The sequence below is a fragment of the Macaca mulatta genome, chromosome 2 (assembly GCF_049350105.2).
Source record: "Macaca mulatta isolate MMU2019108-1 chromosome 2, T2T-MMU8v2.0, whole genome shotgun sequence".
Taxonomy (NCBI): domain Eukaryota; kingdom Metazoa; phylum Chordata; class Mammalia; order Primates; family Cercopithecidae; genus Macaca; species Macaca mulatta.
Window position 1 is genome coordinate 185997975 of NC_133407.1, and position 20368 is coordinate 186018342.

Consider the following 20368-nt stretch of genomic DNA (forward strand, 5'->3'; position numbering starts at 1 on the left):
AATGTTGTACATATAAGAATGAATATAAATATTATGTTAACTACTATCTTTTAGAATCATATTGATTTCGAAAATTTTGATTGGATGAATGTGGTTTTCTGTCTATTAAATCTGTATGATTTATCCTAACTTAGAAATATTGCAAGTTATTTTCATCCTCAAACATATAAGGTATAAACTATTATAACATTAGTGATTTTCTGTGTGTAAAATATAACCCTTACAAAACAGAGAAATATTTTGATTCTGAAAAGTTGCTTGTATATATATGCGCATTGCTTGTTAAATAGTCAGAAATTTTGAGTGTATGAAAATATATTTAAACCAGTCAACAGAAAATATATGTTTTCTTGTGACAGAGTGCTATAGGCTGTAACATTTGAAAGGCTAGCCCAGCAGATTTCTGAGCACATAGTAGCCAGGATAATTTGCAGAATCTGTATTCCAATTTAAACTCAATAAATTTGTCCTTTCTTAGGCTATGGATTTATCTATGTCACTTAAAGATAATGACAGTTTTTAATTGACTACATAATGCTGAAGTTATTAGAGCAACAAAAAATGGATACAGCTATGCTACTAAGTTACATCTCCCATTATCAAACCTAGATTTACTCTGAAGTAGAATAGAGGAAGCTATGTGTTATGGTTTGAATGTCCCCGTCAAGCTTATGTTTTAATTTGATTGCCATTATAACAGTATCAAGAGATGGAACCTTTAAGAGGTAATTAGGCCATGAAGGTTATGGCTTCATTTGCAGGATTGGTGTCACCATGGGTGTCGGTTTCATATTGCAGAAGTAAGCTCCTAATAAAAGGATGAGTTTGGCTTCCTTTTGCTTCTCTGTCACCCTGGCCTTGCCCTCCCACAATGGGATGACTAACCAAGAAGTTCCTTTCCAGATGCTGGGACCTCAATCTCAGACTTCTTAGTCTCTAGAACCGTAAGTCAATAAATTTCTGTTTATTATAAATTACTCCATCTGTGGTATTCTGTTATAGCACCACAAAACAAACTAAGAAAGTGGAGTTCTATTTCTCCTCTTGCCCTCAATTTCTTCAGAGGAAGACTAAATTCCTTTATGATTTCCTTTGCTTCTAGTAAGGTACAGAAATGCAAGATGTTCCTTCTCACTGTAATATACCACTGGATATTACATATAATTTTTACACTAAAATTTTTATTTAACATTCCCTTTGCAAATTTCTAGAAGTAGTATTAACACAGTAAGACATATCAGAATTGACTATGTGGTCTGCTGTAATATTTATGCCAAGAATATCATAATGGTGAGGAATGAGAGAAAAACGCATAAAGAACGTGAATATAATAAAGGGAATAAAGTATATACTTGGGGAAATATACTAATTGTATGACAAAAATGGAAATAAGGGTTCCATTATTATAAATAAGGATTTGTCAACTGAATTTATCTCGCTAGCTTCTTATAAAATAAAATAGCTAACCTGAATGTAAAGAAAGTGTTTCATTTATATTCTATTTCCATTTATGCCTTAAATAATGCTTTCCAAATTATGGCCGACTGTAACTTTAAACTCCCTGGCAAAGGATATGTGCTACAAAAACCCACTTCAGGTTATAGTAATTCAATATTAAAACTTCTTCCCAACTGAATTTTAGAAACAATATTGTAGTAACCAAACTATAAATTGAATAAATTGAAGAAGTTACTACTTCTTACAATATTGTAAAACTCTCTAGAGTAGGTCATGACAGAAATTAACATCTTACATTTTCTCCTTTAATCTGACACAAAACAAGATAAATTAATAAGTTACAAGCAGAATAGCAAGTTAGAGAGGATTCAAAAAAACAGAAGGTATGAGGTTAGGCCAAAGAAGAACAGGGTTTAAAATAAAATAATACAGTATAACGACATGCTTAATATATACATATATATGCGTATATGTGTAGTTTTATAGGAAGCTCCAAATAAGACCTACTTTCTCATAGTACTTGATCTCGTAGTCCAGAATGGCTCCATTGGAAAAAGCAGGTGCTTGCCATGATAGGGCAATGCTATTTTGGGATGCCCAGTCCTTCCTTACCACACCTATCAGGGAAGGTGCTGAAAGGAAAGAAAATAACTAAGAATTAATTGGCAGGAATCATTTTCCATTAACCTTTCTTTAATATTTTCTCTTCCAAGGAAAATAAAATTCTTGTTGAAGAGGACACCATTTATTTAAGGCAGATTAATAAGAAAGCCTTAGGATATGCTCTATTCAATCCAAATAAGGCATTAAATATATTCAGGAACACTCTTAGGGAACACAGGAAAAACTCAGATATTCCAAGAATAAGGGCCAGAACTCATCATCTTTGGTATTATTAGGGGAGGATATTTTTCTTTAAAATGGTTTTGGTCTTCAGCTATAACATGAAATACAATACACTTGGCTCTTATGTTTTATCAAATATTAATCTACTGTAGGAAAAAACAAACTCTGAAATTGCAAGATCATTTATAGGCTTCTCCCTTTCCTGTAGACATTTTAAGGCTTCATAAAAGTTTATATTATAATCTTTATAATTACAATAAATGATTGTTTATGAATGTGAGGATTATTTCTTTTGCATAGTTTCTGTAACACTGAATAAAATTAAAATATTTAACTTTAGAAGTTACTTTCAGAATCATGTCTTTTTATTTTCCTATATATTATAATTCTAAATTAAAATAATCTGTGTTAAGCTTCCAATATATAACTAAAATATATATATCTCAGATTCTTCTCTTTGCACCTTTTAGAAAATACTTTTTAAGTATTCTAATTAAAAAAAAAAAAAAACCGGCAGTGTTTGACACAGAAGTCAACAATCATTCAGAAAAAATAAAATCCAAATAAAACACACAGATATGCCATTTCTCACACAACAGATTGGCAAAAAAAAAAAAAAAAAAAAAAAAATACAAAGTTTGGTAAGACACTCTGTGGGCTAGGATATGGGATACAACACTGCACCACATTGTTGGTGGTAATGCAAAATGATACAACTCTTATCAAGGGAAGCTTAAAGATTTAAAGCAAAAATTATGTATTTATTTACACTTTGGCTTTTTGGAACCTCTCTCAGAGATACACTGCACAACACAAAGTGACATATTTACGATACTATTCCTGGAGATTTATTTCTAAAGTTGTAACAATCTAAATGCCCATCAATAAGGGATTGGTTGAAAAACTATGCTACATCCACTAGAGAATCATGAAGTTGTAAAAAGGAATTATGGCTATCTGTAAGCACTAGAATAGAGTTATTTCAGAATATATTTTTAACTGAAGAAAGTAAGGTGAAGAAAAATGTATAAAAACAATGTAAGGATAAACCTAAGAATAACAAATAATTATAATGGTTGCCCTTAGGGGGTGAAAGGCAATAGGATAAACACTACGAGGTTAGAAACTGGACATCTGTGAATATATATTTGCCTTGCAAATTTACTTTGTAAAGTAAAAATATTATAAGTGATTAAAAATAATTTTAAGAACAATTTTGAAAAATTAACAGAATCATAAAATGAAGAATACTGTATAGAATTGAAGACACAGCCTCTAAGAGGGAACTGTTAAACATAGCTTTAAACACATTGATTTAACAAAAATATCAATGGGATGTGCTTTAATAATTAAATAAGAAAAACTATTTTCTTATTTAAAAATTATTAAACTGTTTTAATAATGATATTGATGATGTTAGTATTGGTATTATAATTTTGAAGCTGTTATATATACATATTAAAGTATAAATCAAATGAGCAATTATGTTGTTATTGAGAACTAGATTTTTTCCTCCTGTGGGAGAAAAAATATAAAAAATGTCAGCTATATTAAGGTAAATAAAAACTCCAAGTTAGAAGTTACATTATGAACTCATTATATCTTTCCAATTCATTTTCAGAAATCTACTTAAATGTACCAATCACAGGTGAGAATTAGATTTGAAAAATTGATTCTGTCATACTTTCAATTTCTAGGAAAGTCTTAAGTATTAAAAGTTTGGCATTTTATTTCTGAAAGTTGCTTTTTTGTTCTAAGGACAAAGTATTTTCTTAAATTTGAAAGAATGACAAGTTTGGTTTTTCTAAGGAAATAAGGTCTTTAGAAACTATATTTAAAATTCTTTCTGGCTGTTCAATGGGAACATTATATTTGGACTAGAATATGTTCTTAAAACGAGAGAGAATTACAGAAGTCACTAGGAAATAAAAGTTTGTCATGTGAGCTAAAACAGAAATAATGTGGTATATAAGAAAAAGCACTCAGATATTTCACTATTTAAAATAAGCCCTAACTATAGACCGTAGAGACACAACAAGACTACTTAAAAAAACAAGACCCAACTATGTACTGTTTACAAGAAACTCATTTCACTGTAAAGACACAAATAGACTGAAAGTGAAGTAATGGAAAAAGACATTCCATGCAAATGCAAGCCAAAAATAAGCAAGAATAGCTATACTTGCATCAGGTAAAATAGACTTTATGTCAGAAACTTTAAAGAGACATTTATATAATGATGAAAGAATCAAGTCAGCAAGAGGATGTAACAACTGTAAATATATCTGCACGCAACACTGTAGCAACCAGATATATAAAGCAAATATTAGATCTAAAGAGAAAGATAGACCCCAGTACAATAGCAGTTGGGGACTTCAACACCCTACTCTCAGCATCAGACAGCTTATCTAGACAGAAAATCAAAAAAGTAATATTGGATTTAAATAGCACTGTAGACCAAATGGACCTAACTAATAGTTGCATAACATTTCATCCAACAGCTGCAGAATAAACATTCTTCTCATACACATGGAACATTCTACAGGATAGACCACATGTTAGGCCGCAAAACAAGTCTCAACAAGTTTACAAAAATTGAAATAATATCAAGTGTCTTTTCTGATCACAATAGAATAAAGCTAGAAATCAATAAGATGAACCTCAAAAAATACACAAACATGTGGAAATTAAACAACATCCTTCTGAGTTACCAAATAAACAAATCAGGAAAGAAATCAAAAAGAGAAAGAACACCCAAATAAATAAAACCAGAAACAAAAAGAAAACATTATAACTGATACCACAAGAATAGAAAAGATCATTAGAGACTGTTATAAACCACAAAATGCCAACAAATTCAAAACCTAGGGGAAATGAATACATTCTTCAACACATACAAACTACCAAGGTTTAATAGTGATGAAACAGAAAATCTGAACAGACCAATAGTGAGTAACATGATAGAACCAGTAATAAAAAGTCTCCCAACAGAGAAAAGACCAGGAACAATGGCTTCACGGGTGAATTGTACCACCCTGTTAAAGAAGAACTAATACCAATTCTTAACTATCATATCAACAGAATGAAGGACAAAAATATAATTATCTCAACAGATGCAAAAAAAAAAAAATTGATAAAAATCAACATCTCTTCATTATATAGACTTTCTACAAATTAGGTATAGAAGGAATGTATCTCAACACAATAAAGGCCATATATGACAAATACACAGCCAACATCATACTGAATGGGGAAAAGTTGAAAGATTTTCCTTTAAGAACTGAAATAATACAAGGACGTTTACTTTTGCCACTCTTATTTATTTTAGAACTGCAATTCCTAGCCAGAACAGTTAAACAAGAGAAAGAAAGAGAAGGTAATTAAACTGGAAAGGAGGAAATAAAATTCTCGCTAATTGAGGATGACGTGATCTTATATATAGAAAAACGTAAAGACTCTACCAAAAAAACTCTTAGAATTAATAAACAAATTCAGAAAAGTTGCAGGATACAAAATCAACGTACAAAAATCAGTAGCATTTCTATCCAACAGTCATAAATGTGCTGAAAAAATCAACAAAGCAATCCCATTTAAAATAGCTGCAACAATAAATAAATACAATATCTAGGAATACATTTAACCAAGGTGATGAAAAATCTCTATAATAAAAACTATAAAACAGTGATGAAACAGCGTTTCATATAGTTTTAAATACTATAGTTCATATAGTTTTAAAAACTATAAAACAGTGTTTAAGAGGAAACAAATAAATGTAAAGACATGCTATGCTCATGAATTCAAATAATTAGTATTGTTAAATTACCATACCACCCAAAGCAATCTAGATTCCATACCTCCCCTATCAAAATAACAATTACAATCTTTACAGAAATAGAAAAAACAAATCCTAAAATATATATGGAAACAAAGAAGATCCAAAATAACTGAAGCAGTTTTGAGGGAAAAACAAAACAAAACAAAAAGCTGGAGGCATCACATTGCCTGACTTTAAAATATATAACAAAGATATAGTAACCGAAGCAGCATGGTTCTGTCATAGAAACACATTTAAAAACCAATGTGACGGAATAGAGAGTACAGAAATAAACCTATGCATTTGTAGCCAGCTGATTTTTGGCAAAGATGCCAAAAACATACATTCCTTTCCTCAATATATGTTTTTGGCAACTTTTCAATAAATGGTGCTGAGAAAACTGTACATCCACATGCAGAAAATGAAACTAGATACCAATCTCTCACCATATACAAAAATCAGTGTAAATGGGTTAAAGACTTAAATGTAACACTCAAAAATATAAAACTGCTTGAGGAAAACACTAGGGGGAATGCCTCAGGACATTAGTCCAGGTAATCATTTTATGAAGAGGTCTCAAAAGCACAGGTAACAAAAACAAAGGCAAAAATAGACAGATGAGATTGTATCAAACTAAAAGCTTCTGCATAGCAAAGAAAACAATCAACAGAGTCAACAAACACCTGTAGAACAAGAGAAGATATTTGCATACTAATCATTCAACAATGGATTAATATCAAGACTGTACAAGGAACTCAAAACACTCAACAACAAAAAATAATCCTATTTAACAATGGGCAAAGGATCTAAGTAGACATTTCTGAAAAGAAGACATACAAACAACTGATATATAAAAAAGCTCACCATCATTAATCAACAGGAAAATGTAAATCAAATTTACAATAAACTATCATCTCACTCCATTTGGATAGTTATTATCAAAAAGAAAATAAATAACCAGTGCTGGTAAGGATACAGAGAAAATGGAACTCATCCACTGCCAGAGGGAATGTAAATTAGTGCAGTCATTATGAAAAATAGTACGGAGGCTTTTCAAAAACTAACAATAGAACTATCATATGATCCAGATATCCTGCTACTGGGTATATATCGAGAGGAGATGAAATTAGTATGCTGAAGATATCCCCCCCCCAACCCTAAGCCCCCCACATCATGTTTATTGCAGCAGTATTCACCATAGCCAAGATATGGAAGCAATCAAAGTTTCCATCAACAGATGAATAATGAAAATGTGTAATACACACACAATGGAATACTATTCCACTGTTAAAAAGAATGAATTTCTGTAATTTATGGCAACATGGATGAGCCTGGAGGCCATTATGTTAAATGAAATATGTAAGTCACAGAAAGATAAGTACTGCATGTTCTTACTCATCTGTGAAAGCTAAAATATTTGATCTTATTGTAGAGCATACAATAATGGTTACTAGAAGCTGGGAAGGGGAGGGAAGTGGATAAAGAAAAGTTAGCTAAACAATACCAAATGACAGCTAGGTAAAAGGAATAACTTCTAGTGTTCTACAGCACTGTAGGTGACTATAGCTAATAAGCTATTGTATATTTTTAAATAGCTAGAAGACAGGATTTTGAATGTTTCAAACAAAAAAATAAATGTGTGGGGGGGATGCATATGTTAATTACCTTGATTTCATCATTACACAGTATATTCATGTATCAAAATATTACACTGCACCCTAAAAATATATACCATTTTTATGCATCAATTAAAAATAAAAAAAGAATTTATGAGCTTCAGGCCAAAATATTATACTTTTATGTTGACAAGGAATAAAATGAATGGAAAAAGAGTATGTATTTAGTGAATTCATTCTCACTATTACATTAAACAGAGAGACTACTCTTGGGTAACCAAAGAAAACAATTTAGTGATTCAAAAGAAAACAGAAGTTTTTGAGATATGTTCTTTATGTTGCAACCATATGTACTATTTTTGGCATAACAAATGAAGAATATTTAAATGAAAATATTATTACATAAAGTTGTATCCAATTCAACTTCGGTAATTAAATCTCAATTGATTCATTAAAAAAGGAACAGAAAAAGTGCTCAGATAATTTACCATATAAATTAAGATACATTTGCTCTTAATAAACCACCTTTAATAAATTTGTCCCTGTTGGAAGCTGCATTAACGTTCTTCAATTATAGTGTAATAATGTATTACATTGTGCTTTATGGATAAATTATAACTTTAAAGGGAAATCATATACATTAGAAGTTGATTGAAACATATCAATTCATTACAATTTTTGAAAATGTCATCTTCATGTATACAATCTTATGGTTAATTTTCAGTTTAATGTACAATGTCTAAAGCAATATTACCAGTGTTTTACATTTGCTTCATAATGATTTAGCACTCAAGGTCAGCACTATAATCCTTGCAAAACTTAAAAGAAATTCAATTATAGCCACAGCATAAAAGAATGACTATTGCAAAAAATATAGGTACTATTTTTCTATTATACAGTTCTCCAGTGGGCAATTAATAGTACACCTACATTACCTAAATTTTATGAGTTCCATCCTATACTTTTATAAAAACAATAATAAAAATGGATTTCAGGGTCCAAATATGCTAAACCCTAAACTCTCTTTGCTTTTGCACAGTCCTTTCATATGTTAATAAACATATTTTACATAGCTATAAAATGTACATAATTTTACGTAATTCTATTTTTAACAATGCATATTAAATCCAATTCCATATTTTGAAATAGTATCTGCTGTTATTATTTTAATTGCTAAAATACTCCATTCTATATACTTAATGAAATCATTCCTCTAATGTTGAAGTTTACAATACTTTCCTATAAGAGTTTTCACATTTCATGCACAAATTTTTTATTTTGTTAAATTTTTATTAAGAAAACTGCTTCATATAACTTGGATATTCTGAGACATACTATGCAAGAACTGAATCAATATATATTAAGCACACACTTTAAATGGTTAATGAATTGGAGGAGAGGATGACAGAAACAATTTACAGGTCAATATACACCCCCAAATGCTGGATTTTCTGTGTTCACAGAGGCCAACGGTACACAGAATTTTATTTTAAAGGCTTCCATATATGAAAGCTAAAGAGTTAGTTTTGAATATATTTAATGATTTTTTTCTTAATAATCCAGGATTATATAACATTTGAGTCTGACATATGGTGGTAACACTCTTGAATTAATGAATACAAAGCAGAAAATATAGCATATACATTTATTTTCCATATGAGAAAAACTGATTTTAGGACACAGAAGAGCAACTATTGATTTTTATCTCTGATGCTAAAAAGTAAGGGGGAAAAAAGCAGGAAAATAAAATCCAGCGTTTGTCAGATCAGAGGCTGATGGAATGAATAACTTGAAGGCTCAAGCAATATTCCCTGAGTAAGAATTACGTATTCAGGATAGGTTTCAGCAGAATTTTATTTCTGATATACATTTTTATTTAAGTCTTCAAAATCTTAGCTTTGACCTTCAAGAAAAAGATTGTTGAATAGACTGCTGAAATGGCTTTAAATATAAACCTTTTTGATGACTACATTTCCAATAGGTTTCCAAACACTATGTAACAAAAATTTGAAGAAAAAAAATATATACAGCGGAATAAGTTAACAACAGAGGCCTCATTCACAATTAGATGAGTGTTTTTTTTTTTTTTAATGCTTACGTGGAGATACCTGAAGGAATCATAAATTAGTGTAGTTAGCTATTTTGCACTCAAGACAATATTTTTATTAAATATTTATTTTATACCATGTATATTTATCTTATTTCAATCTCATAAATCAATGGAATGGAAATTGTCTTTATTTTAAAGATAAGAATGCTTAATATCACAGGAGTTGAGCAATTGTTTAATGAAGAGATGTGAAGGTAAATTTTAATATTAAATCAAAGTGCTGAGAAAGAATTGAAAAATTACATATTTTACTACATTTTCTCCTAAAATGAATTCCAATTTAGTGTAATAAGTTCAAAATTAGAATCTACGCTCAAAATTAAAGCAAGAAATAAAATAATGTCACAAATATCCTTGTTGCCTTTGAAAATGTTATTTTTAAATTTTCCTAATACTAATTCAAATTTACACTATGGATAAATACAAATATGCATTATTTTGAAAATTTAATACTTATGGGTTATAAAGTTATGTTTCTAAAACTGCATTAAATAATGCTAATTCTCAGTCATCTATAAGCATTCTAGATCTATTAAGGTTTACCTATCGGGGTGTGCACATGTGCACGCCCTGTGTGCATGCGTGCTTACGTGAGAAAGTGAGATAGACAAAGAGAGCACACTCCTATACACATGCTGTGACAATGAAAATCTTAATAGTGAATGCTACACAAGAGAATCTTAGTATGAAGATAGACCTTGTAAGCCATTTATTTTTTCCAGCAATCCAGAAAATCCTGACACTTTTTGATAACTTATTATCCATTTTTTGCTCCAGCATTAATGAGTATCTTATACCACAAGGCTACCCATTCCTTTTTGTAAACCTCTAGTTGTTTGAAAAGACTTCATATGGAATCACTGTCTTCCTGTAACTTCCAACTAGGTCCTAGGTTCTAACTTTCAGCATAAATAGAATTAACTCTTTCACCTTCCTTCATCTCTCATCCTCTTTTCTTCTCTCTCCTTTTTTTCTCTTCTTTCTATGCCCCTGCCTTCCTTCTTTACTCTTTTCTTTCTTCATTTACTTTTTAAAATGCTTTTTACTGCCTTATTTCTTTACATGTTTCTTTTATTTTCTTCCTTGTGCCTCTTTTAGGAAAGGGCTGTGTGTGTGTGTGTAGGTGTGTTTTAATGGAAATATATTAAAAAAAACCACACAATGAAATGTCAATAAAGAATAATACTAAAATAAAATAAATAATACAGACCAGAAAGTACAAACCAGAACAAAATTTTAACACTATATTTTTTCCTTTCTCTTTACTAATGAACTAATGGGTATAATTGCAAAGCAAAAACACAGGACAGCGTTTCTTTCTGTGTATGTTCAGGAAGGAAACAGTATAATCAAACACGACAATTTTACCTGTGAAATTCTGTAGATGTGATAGATGTTTATCGCGTTAATTGACATTTTTTGAAACCTGAGAACATGCTTCAAAATACTTCTGGCCTATATTTTGTTTTGGAAATGTTCCTTAAATGTTTTGTGCTTTAGATATCACAATAGTTCCTAAGAATATCTGTCTCATGTGCTTTTGTTTTTATGTTTTTTTCTTGTAATCAGAATTTAATGGTAATATACATTGCTATCTATTTCCTTCATGTGGTTGAAACCTAGTTATGAGTTTGAAATATACATGTGAGACTTATATGCAGCCCATTACTACTTTATGTTCTTCCTTTTTTTCTTTCTGAATTTGAAAATAACATTGTAGTATGTTAAACCAATATAACAGCTGTAATAAAATGAGTAATAGCTCTGAAATATCATATCGTAATTCCCAGAATCTGTGATTTTTTTTTTTTTTATGGCAAAGAGGCTTTGCAGTTTTTATTAAGAATTCTGAGGTGGGGAATTAGCCTGGATTATCTGGTGTGCCCAAAGTAAGCACAAATGACCTTATGTAAGAAAGGTATACAGTAGTTTTATTTTTAATTTTTTGAAGAATCTCCATACAGCTTTCCATAATGGCTGTATTAATTTACATTCCCACCAATACTGTGTAAGAGTTCCCCCTTTTCTATATCCTTGCAATCATTTGTTACTCTTTGTCTTTTTCATAAGAGCTGTTCTAACTTGGGTAAGGTAATACCTCATTGTGGTTTACATTTGCATTTACCTGATGATTAATGATGTTTAATATTTTTTTCCATATATATGTTGGCTATTTGTATGTCTTCTCTTCAGAAATATCTATTCAGATACTTTGTCCATTTAACAATTGGATTATTTGGGTCATTATTACTATATTGTTGAGTTGAGCTCCTTATATATTTTGTATATTAATCTCTTTCATACTTATAGTTTACAAACATTTTCTCCATTACTGCAGGTTTTTTCTACATTCTGTTGATTATTTCCTTTGCTGTGCAGAGCTTTTTAGTTTGACATAATCCCATTTGTTTAGTTTTGTTTTTGTTGCCTGGGATTTTGCAGTTTTATCCAAAAATTCCTTTCCTAGACTAATGTCTTGAAGTCTTTTCTCTATGTTCTCTTCTAGTAGGTTCATAGTTTCACATCTTACATTCATGGCTTTAATCCATTTTAAGTTGACTTTGTTAAGTGGTGAGAGACAGGGATCTAGTTTCATTCTTCTGCATGTGGATATTTTGTTTTCCAGCAGTGTCATATATTGAAGAGATTGACCTTTCTCCAGTCTTTGTTCTTGGTGTTTTTTTTGAAAATCAGTTGGCTGGAAATAGATGGAGATATTTCCAGCAATTCCAGTACTGGGTAAATAGCCAAAGGAAATGAAATTCATATGTTACAAATTTATGTACCCTGATGTTCATTGGAATACTATTCACAATTGCCAAGAGATTGAATCAACCTATTTTCCATATATAGGTTGGCTATTTGTATGTCTTCTCTTCAGAAATATCTATTCAGACACTTTGCCCATTTAACAATTGGATTATTTGGGTCATTATTACTACATTGTTGAGTTAAGCTCCTTATATATTTTGTATATTAATCTCTATCTACACAATGATACAATACTCACTGATAAAAATAACAAAATCCTGTCATTTGTAACAACATGCATGGACCCAGATATTATCTTAAGTGATATAAACCCAGCACAGGACAAATGCCATAAGATCTCATTCATGTTTGTAATCTAAAAAAGTTGATCTCTTAGAATTAGAGAGTAGAACAATGATTACCAGAGTCTGGAGAGGGTAGTTGGGAGCAAAATGGGGAGAGGTTGGTCAATGAGTATAAAATTACTTGTTCACTCTTCCTACTTCCTTTTGCCATGCCAGTGAGATGCTGGTAGCTTGACAAGACATTAGTGGAAGAATTGTGAAAATATTTGCACAGAAAACTCTATCTGTATCGACCAGAGTGAAAATTCACTGTATTAATGATGAATCAAAATGCCACAGCACTGTCAGCACTTAATTACGGAGAGTAAGACTGGACAAGTTATCTTTAAGGTTGTCAGGATAATCTGTGTCTTTTTAATTTCTCTTTGATAAGTCTTATGACTGTGATTTAACATGTTCACTGTTAAGCTTGTCTTTAGCTGCTGTTTTCAGTAATTTACACCATACACATCTACTGACTTTTAGTTCCAGAGGCATTTGAAAAACTGCTTATATGACAGATTCTGTAAAATTCAGTTTCTTTGAAATATGAGGAAAAATGTATCCTCAAATTGCACCACTCTGAGTTTCTTCTGACCTTATTATTACTTGTCATGTTTCAGTAAAAAGAATATATGTTGTACCAGTACTTTCTAGGAATTTAACATAGGCTATTTTCCCAAATCTCAGAAAGTTGGCCTGGCCATAAAGAAAAATCAATCATTCGGCCTACCTCATCTGAACATTGAACAAATTCCTCATTCATAACATCTGTTTATATTAAAATCAAGAACATTGGTTTCTAGTAATTCTTCCAGGCAGAAGTATTATTATTTGATCTGTACAATTATACAAATTACATACGACAATTTTAAAATAGGTTTTAAATGTAGAAATATTCTAGTTATATTTGAATATGGTTTGTAACTTCTGGACCTCAGCAGATTTCTGATTTCTTCAACAAAAAGTTTGCATCATGTTCCAGGTACAGGAAAAAAAATAGAGCTAACTGAAAAGCTATTTTAAAGGTAAAAATTATATTAAAATAATTAGACAAGTCATTAATAAGTAGATGATTAAAATCATTTTAACTAATATTATGGAAAGGAAGCAGCCAAGTAATGAAGCTTATAGAGATATAAATCTTTAAAATATTTTACTATGAGTGGATAAAGCTTTACATGAAAATTTTATTGTTGTATTTTGTAAAAAGTTTAGAAACGAAAGAAATCAATACATTTAAAAAAGTATGTATATATAGGCATACAAAAATAAGCATTATATGTAAAGTGTCAAAAACAAGTTACAAAACAATATGTGTGACATGATTCCATTTTTTTTGTAAATAGCAAATACCCCCAAATCCTATATGTGATGCCATATATATACACAGACACACACACATACACACACATAATATGAAAGTAGAATGTAAAAAAGTGCAAAAATGATAATTATAATAATGATAATAGTAATGCCAGAAAATAAGGAAAGGTTATTTCAAAATGATGAGAGTTTGAACATACAGTATTAATTTAAAAAATAAAATACATTATGCTGTGATTCTATTGCGTAACATTAAAAGCTACCTTAGGTTCATTTCTTGGATTTTCAATATTTCCCATTATTTAACAGTTTCATTTAAAAAATTATTTAGATTGGGAAACAAAAGCAAAAATATTCTGAATGATTTGATGGTTGGTTGAAAATGCCCCAGTATCAATTACCTTTTCACTAATTTTAAGCCCATTCTCATCACCCTCGTAGGTCCTCCATCCCATGAACTGTAATCTCCTTTTCCTATCTTGATCAGTAAAATTCTACTGGGTGAAATTTTGCTGGGTTCCATAGATTTTGTAGGATATCACAGCTTACCCTAGGGTTCTATATAATGTTTTCTATACACTCCAGCTGTAAAATCTGTTTAAAATGTGCATTTTTGTATTTTTATCTCTATTGCTTTTTGGGAGTGGAAGCTATATACATAATACAATATGTATATATGTGTATGAATAACTATTATTTATAATTTATGAAAATAGTTTAAAGGGAAAATAATTTATACACACACACTATAAATATATATATGATATTCCTTCTGTGATATATACCCCATATATATGATATATATATTCCAGAAGGTACAGAAAGGTAGAAAGTGCACATACTGCTGGCTGCTGAAGGGAATGCTGAATGATCCTGTCACAGTAGTTCAGGGAGATGCTGGTATTCCTGCCAGTTCACTACAATGGGGCTGCAAAACGGCTTTTGTTCTCTCATTAAAGAAATAATGCAAAGCAACAGCAAATTCACAGCCATTATTTCTGGTTCAAGCCCATAGAAATAAATCTTGATTCTTCCTTAATGGACGTAGTCTTTGTGTCGGACAAGTAGCCAGGTGCTTTCACAGCTGCCTTGAAACATTCACGGCTTCCTGAGGATATGGGTGATTTTGTTCTCATCATTGATCAAATAGCAGAGTAAATCACTGAGGTAAGGTAACACCTGGCTGAGCCCTGTGTTTTCCCCTCATTTTCTCTAGTTAGTAATTGTTCACAAATCACTGACTACATGCAGAGAAGAAGCTTGTGTTTTCTCATGTTGGCTGCTAGCTCATAATTTCGACTTCATGTTCTCACAGTAGCTTCAAAAGCATTCAAGGCAAATGTTTCATTTTTTCCCCCTGATTTTTGTGACTACTTTGTTAAAAATAACATTGCTTCACATTTATTGCATAAGTTAATAGGATTACAAAGAATTTTAAAACCAAAACCGGGCTATTATTCAAAATGAATAATATTGAAAATCTTTGCCACATTTTCATACTTTACTTAAAATGCAACATGTTGTGCTATATAATCTTGCTTTTTATGTTCTAAATTATCTTTCTAAGGAAAAATACACAAAGCTCAATGTAATGTTTTTAAACTTTGTAAAACCTTTTAAACCTTGTACAAATACATTTACAGGGTTTGTTTATGCAACCAAGAAATAGTTGTTTTCTTACAATTATCATAAGTTACTTATACAGTAGGTATGAAAAATAAATCTAATGTAATATTAATTTCAAAAATAAATATTATAATTCAGCAACATCTAGCTCTAAATATTCAAGTTATATTAGGTCATAAGGGAGTTATTGAAAAATGAGATAATATAAATATCTGACATGTGCAATGGTGAACAGCACACATCATGACTATATCAACTATTTTCAGCCAGCACTGCTCCAACTGGCTAATGCCTGTGCCATAAAGTTTTAAAGTATTTTGAGTATCATTCTGAGTGTATGCACTACTGTTGTCTAATAATTTTAGAATTATATCATTTGCTGTAATTCTTACCATCTTCTTCTGCTTTGAATTGAGAGACCAATTTCAATCAATGGTCAGTTTTTAATATTTATATACTCATTTGTATGAATTTGTCTTTGATTTGTATTTGTAGCCTGTTAGTTCCATTCGCCTGCTTCTTAAGGAAGCCACATCTTTCCTCAAAGAGAAGTTACCTATCAGGCTCAAAATGGGCCCACATCAGCTATCAACTAACAAATGGCCTCTGATTGCTGGACATTTTGTTTTTCAAATATCCACAATGATGGTGTTTCCTGGCCTAATGCTGTGCTGCGGAAAAACCTCAGAATACCTGTGCAGATCAGTTTCCTTACTTTAGTCACTATCTCCCCGCATTCTTGGTTGTCCTACTGCCTCTACACTTAATATATGTCATTGTCCAGATTAGTTTTGAAAGGCTCCAGAATATATTTGTGATGAGGATCTTTTTCCCCCAAACTTCCCTTATCTGCCTAAAAGCAGAGGATTTCCAAAGAATTCAGCTGTCATAAATCCCCTACACAGTTTAGCAGACCAGGAAGATTGCCTCCCATTACCAAAGAGGAGAAGTCAGCAATAGGATAAGAAATCACCTAAACAGACATTACCACAAAACTATCATATCACTCACCCATCCTCCTATGGACCCATTTGTCTTTCTTAAAAGTCATTTTTTTTTTTCCCATAAGAATTGTTCTCTTCTCCCTTTCCTTGTTAAGATTGTATATAAACCCCCAATTCTAACTCCCTAACTCCCTCCTTGAGTCCCATTTCTCCGTGAACTCCTTTGTACATATATAAGTAAAAATCTATTTGCTTGCTGACCTGTCTTTTGTCAGTTTAATTTGCAGGCCCCACATCACTGAGCTAAGAGGATTAAAAAAAAAGTTTTCTTCTCCAACAGTTTTAATGCAATAAGCATGGTTTCAATGCTAGTAGCATAATTGTGGATGGTTTTTGTTGTCTCTGAAGTTTTCATGAGAAAGACTGACTGAAATACTTACATGTATCAATGAGATGCTTCATGACATAGATAAGGAAAGCTTAGTGATATGGTTTGGCTTTATGTGCCCATACAGATCTCATGTTGAATTCTAATCCTTGATATTAGAGCAGGGGCCTGGTAGGAAGTGATTGAACCACGGGGGCAGACTTCGTTTGTGCTGTTCTCGTGATTATGCGTGAGTTCTCATAAGATCTGGTTATTAACAGTGTATAGCACTTCCCCCTCATTTTCTCTCTTCCACCAGCCATGTGAAGACGTATCTGATTCCCCTTCACCTTCTGCTATGATTGTAAGTTTTGTAAGGCTTCCCCAGAATCAGAGGTCTGAACAGCCTGAAGAACTGTAAGCTGATTAAACCTCTTTTCTTCATAAATTACCTAATCTCAGGTATGTCATTATAGGAGTGTGAGAATGGATTAATACAGACAGTTGGTAATGGGAGCAGTGAATTGCTATAAAGATACATGAAAATGTGGAAGTGGCTTTGGATCTGGGTAACTGGCAAATATTGGAACACTTTGGAGGAGGGCTCAGAAGAAAACAGGAAGATGAGGAACAGTTTGGAACTTCCTAGAGACTTGTTAAATTGTTGTGACCAAAATGCTGATAGTGATGTATATAGTGAAAAGTAGGCTGATGGGGTTTCAGATGGAGATGAGCAACTTATTGGGAACTGGATCAAAGGTCACTCTTGCTGTGCTTTGCAAAGAGAATTGCAGCATTGTGCCTGAGCTCTAAAAATCTGTTGAACGTTGATCTTGAGAGAAATGATTTAGGGTATTTGGTAGAAGAAATTTCTAAGCTGCAAGACATTCAAGGTGTTGCCTGGCTGCTTCGAAAAGCTTATGCCCAACTGCATAACCAAAAACAAAAAAAAAACAAAAAAAAAACAAAACAAAATCAAAAACAACAACAACAACAACAAACTGAATTGTAACTTATTTAAAAGGGAAGCAGAGCATAAAAGTTTGGAAAATTTGCAGGCACGCCATGTGATAAAAAAGAAAAACCCATTTTCTGGGAAGGAATTCAAGTTAGCTGTAGAAATTTTCATAAGTAAAGAGAAGTCAAATGTTAATAGTCAAGACAATGGGGAAAATGCCTCCAAGGCATTTCAGAGACCTTCGTGGCAGCCCCTCCCATTACAGACCTGGAGGCCTAGGAGGGAAGAACGGTTTAGTGGGCCAGGCCCAGCGCCCCTCTGTTCTGTGCAGCCTCAAGACATGATACTTGATCATGACTGCTCCAGCACGGCTAAAAGGGGGACAAGGAACAGCTTGGGCCGTTACTTCAGCAGGTGCAAGCCCCAAGCCTTGGTGGCTTCCACATAGTGTTAAGACTGTGGATGCACAGAGGGCAAGAGTTGAGACTAGGGAGCATCTGCCTGGATTTCAGAGTATATACGGAAACACCTGGATGTCTAGGCAGAAAGTCTGCTACAGGGGAAGAGCCATCATGGAGAACCTGTACTATGGCAATGCAAAGGGGAAATGTGGGGATGGAGCCCCAACACAGAGTCCCAACTGGTGCATTGCATAGTGGAGCTATGAGAAGAGGGTCACCATCCTCCAGACCCCAGAAGAGTAGACCCACTGACGGTTTGTACCATGTGCCTGGACAAGCTGCAGACACTCAACATCACCTTGTGAAAGCAGCGAGGAAGGGGGCTGTACCTTGCAAAGACATAGGGACAGAGCTGCCCAAGGCTGTGGGAGCCCACCTCTTGCATCATGTGCCGGGATGTGAGACATGGAGTCAAAAGAGATCATTTTGGAACTTTAGGGTTTAATGACTGCCCTGTTGGATTTTGGACTTGCATGGGGCCTGTAGCCTCTTTGTTTTGGCTAATTTCTCCCTTTTGGAATGAGTGTATTTACCCAGTGTCTGTACTCCTATTGTTTTTTTCCAGAAAATTGTTCCAATTTTCTGTATTAGTTCATTCTCACACTCCTGTAATGACATATCTGAGATTAGGTAATTATGAAGAAAAGAGGTTTAGTCAGCTCACAATTCTTGAAAGTAACTAAGGTTTAATCAGCTCACAGTTCTGGAAAGTAACTTTTTTTTTTTGTTTTTAAATTTCTCAGGCTTATAGGTGGAAGGGAGCTACTTTGTCTCAGATAAGACTTTGCACTTAGACTTTTGAGTTAATGTTTGAATGAGTTAAAACTTTGGGGGACTGTTGGGAAAACATGATTGTGTTTTGAAATGTCTGAAGGACATGAAATTTTTGAGGGGACAATGGTGGAATGATATGATTTGCCTCTCTGTCCCCACTCCAACCTCATGTCAAATTGTAATCTTAAATGTTGGTGAAGGGGTCTGGTGGGAGGTGATTGGATCATGAGGGCAGACTTCCCCCTTGCGGTTCTCATGATAGTGCATGAGTTCTCAAAAGATCTGGTTAACACTTTTGTTTAAAAGTGTGCAGCATGTCCCCCTTTGTTCTTTCTCTCCTGCCAGCCTTGTGAAGATGTGCCTGCTTCCCCTTTGAAACAAACCTGGGTCTAAACTTCTTACCTCTTTTCACCTCTTTTAACCTATGATTATCTCTGTGTAATTTTTCCCTAAGTACATACTACATTCTTTTATTCTAGACTATGTTATATCTTTTTGTGATAAGAGTATATATTTAAATAGTTAGAGTTATTAAGACATAGGTTATCTTGATATGCATTTAATGTTGGAATTTCTGAAGAACGTCTATGGGTTCATAAGTATATGGAGTGACTTGGTTCAAATGTGATTTTTCAATGTGTCCACATAAAGTAAAGATACTTAAATAAGACCCTTGAACGTAATTCTTAACTATCTTTTTTGGTCTCTTTATGTAAAATGGTCTTCACATCAAGAGATACTTTTACAGTTATAAAAGAAGAAATTATACATTTTGTCAAGATTCATAAAGATATGATGAGCTGGATCCAGTTCTCATCAGTTTGCCAGAACCTACTGTGTCCATCTTTTCCTTACTCTGTTCAGCAACTTATTTTGGTAGCTTTAATTCAGCCACGATGAAGGTGTTTATGACACAACTTGGTAAACACTGCAAATCAGGCCTTTAAAAAATTATTTTTGCCCTGGGAGAGTT

At 32.5% G+C, this 20368-nt stretch overlaps 1 protein-coding gene across 1 annotated transcript in view; it reads right to left on the minus strand.

Annotated features, from left to right (window-relative positions):
* The window catches only part of EPHA6 (EPH receptor A6), a 927196-nt gene that overhangs the window by 337001 nt on the left and 569827 nt on the right, over positions 1–20368 (minus strand). Inside the window, exon 6 of the mRNA XM_015129296.3 lies at positions 1966–2090. Within this exon, the coding sequence (XP_014984782.2) occupies positions 1966–2090 (125 nt within the window). The remainder of the gene's footprint in view (positions 1–1965; positions 2091–20368) is intronic.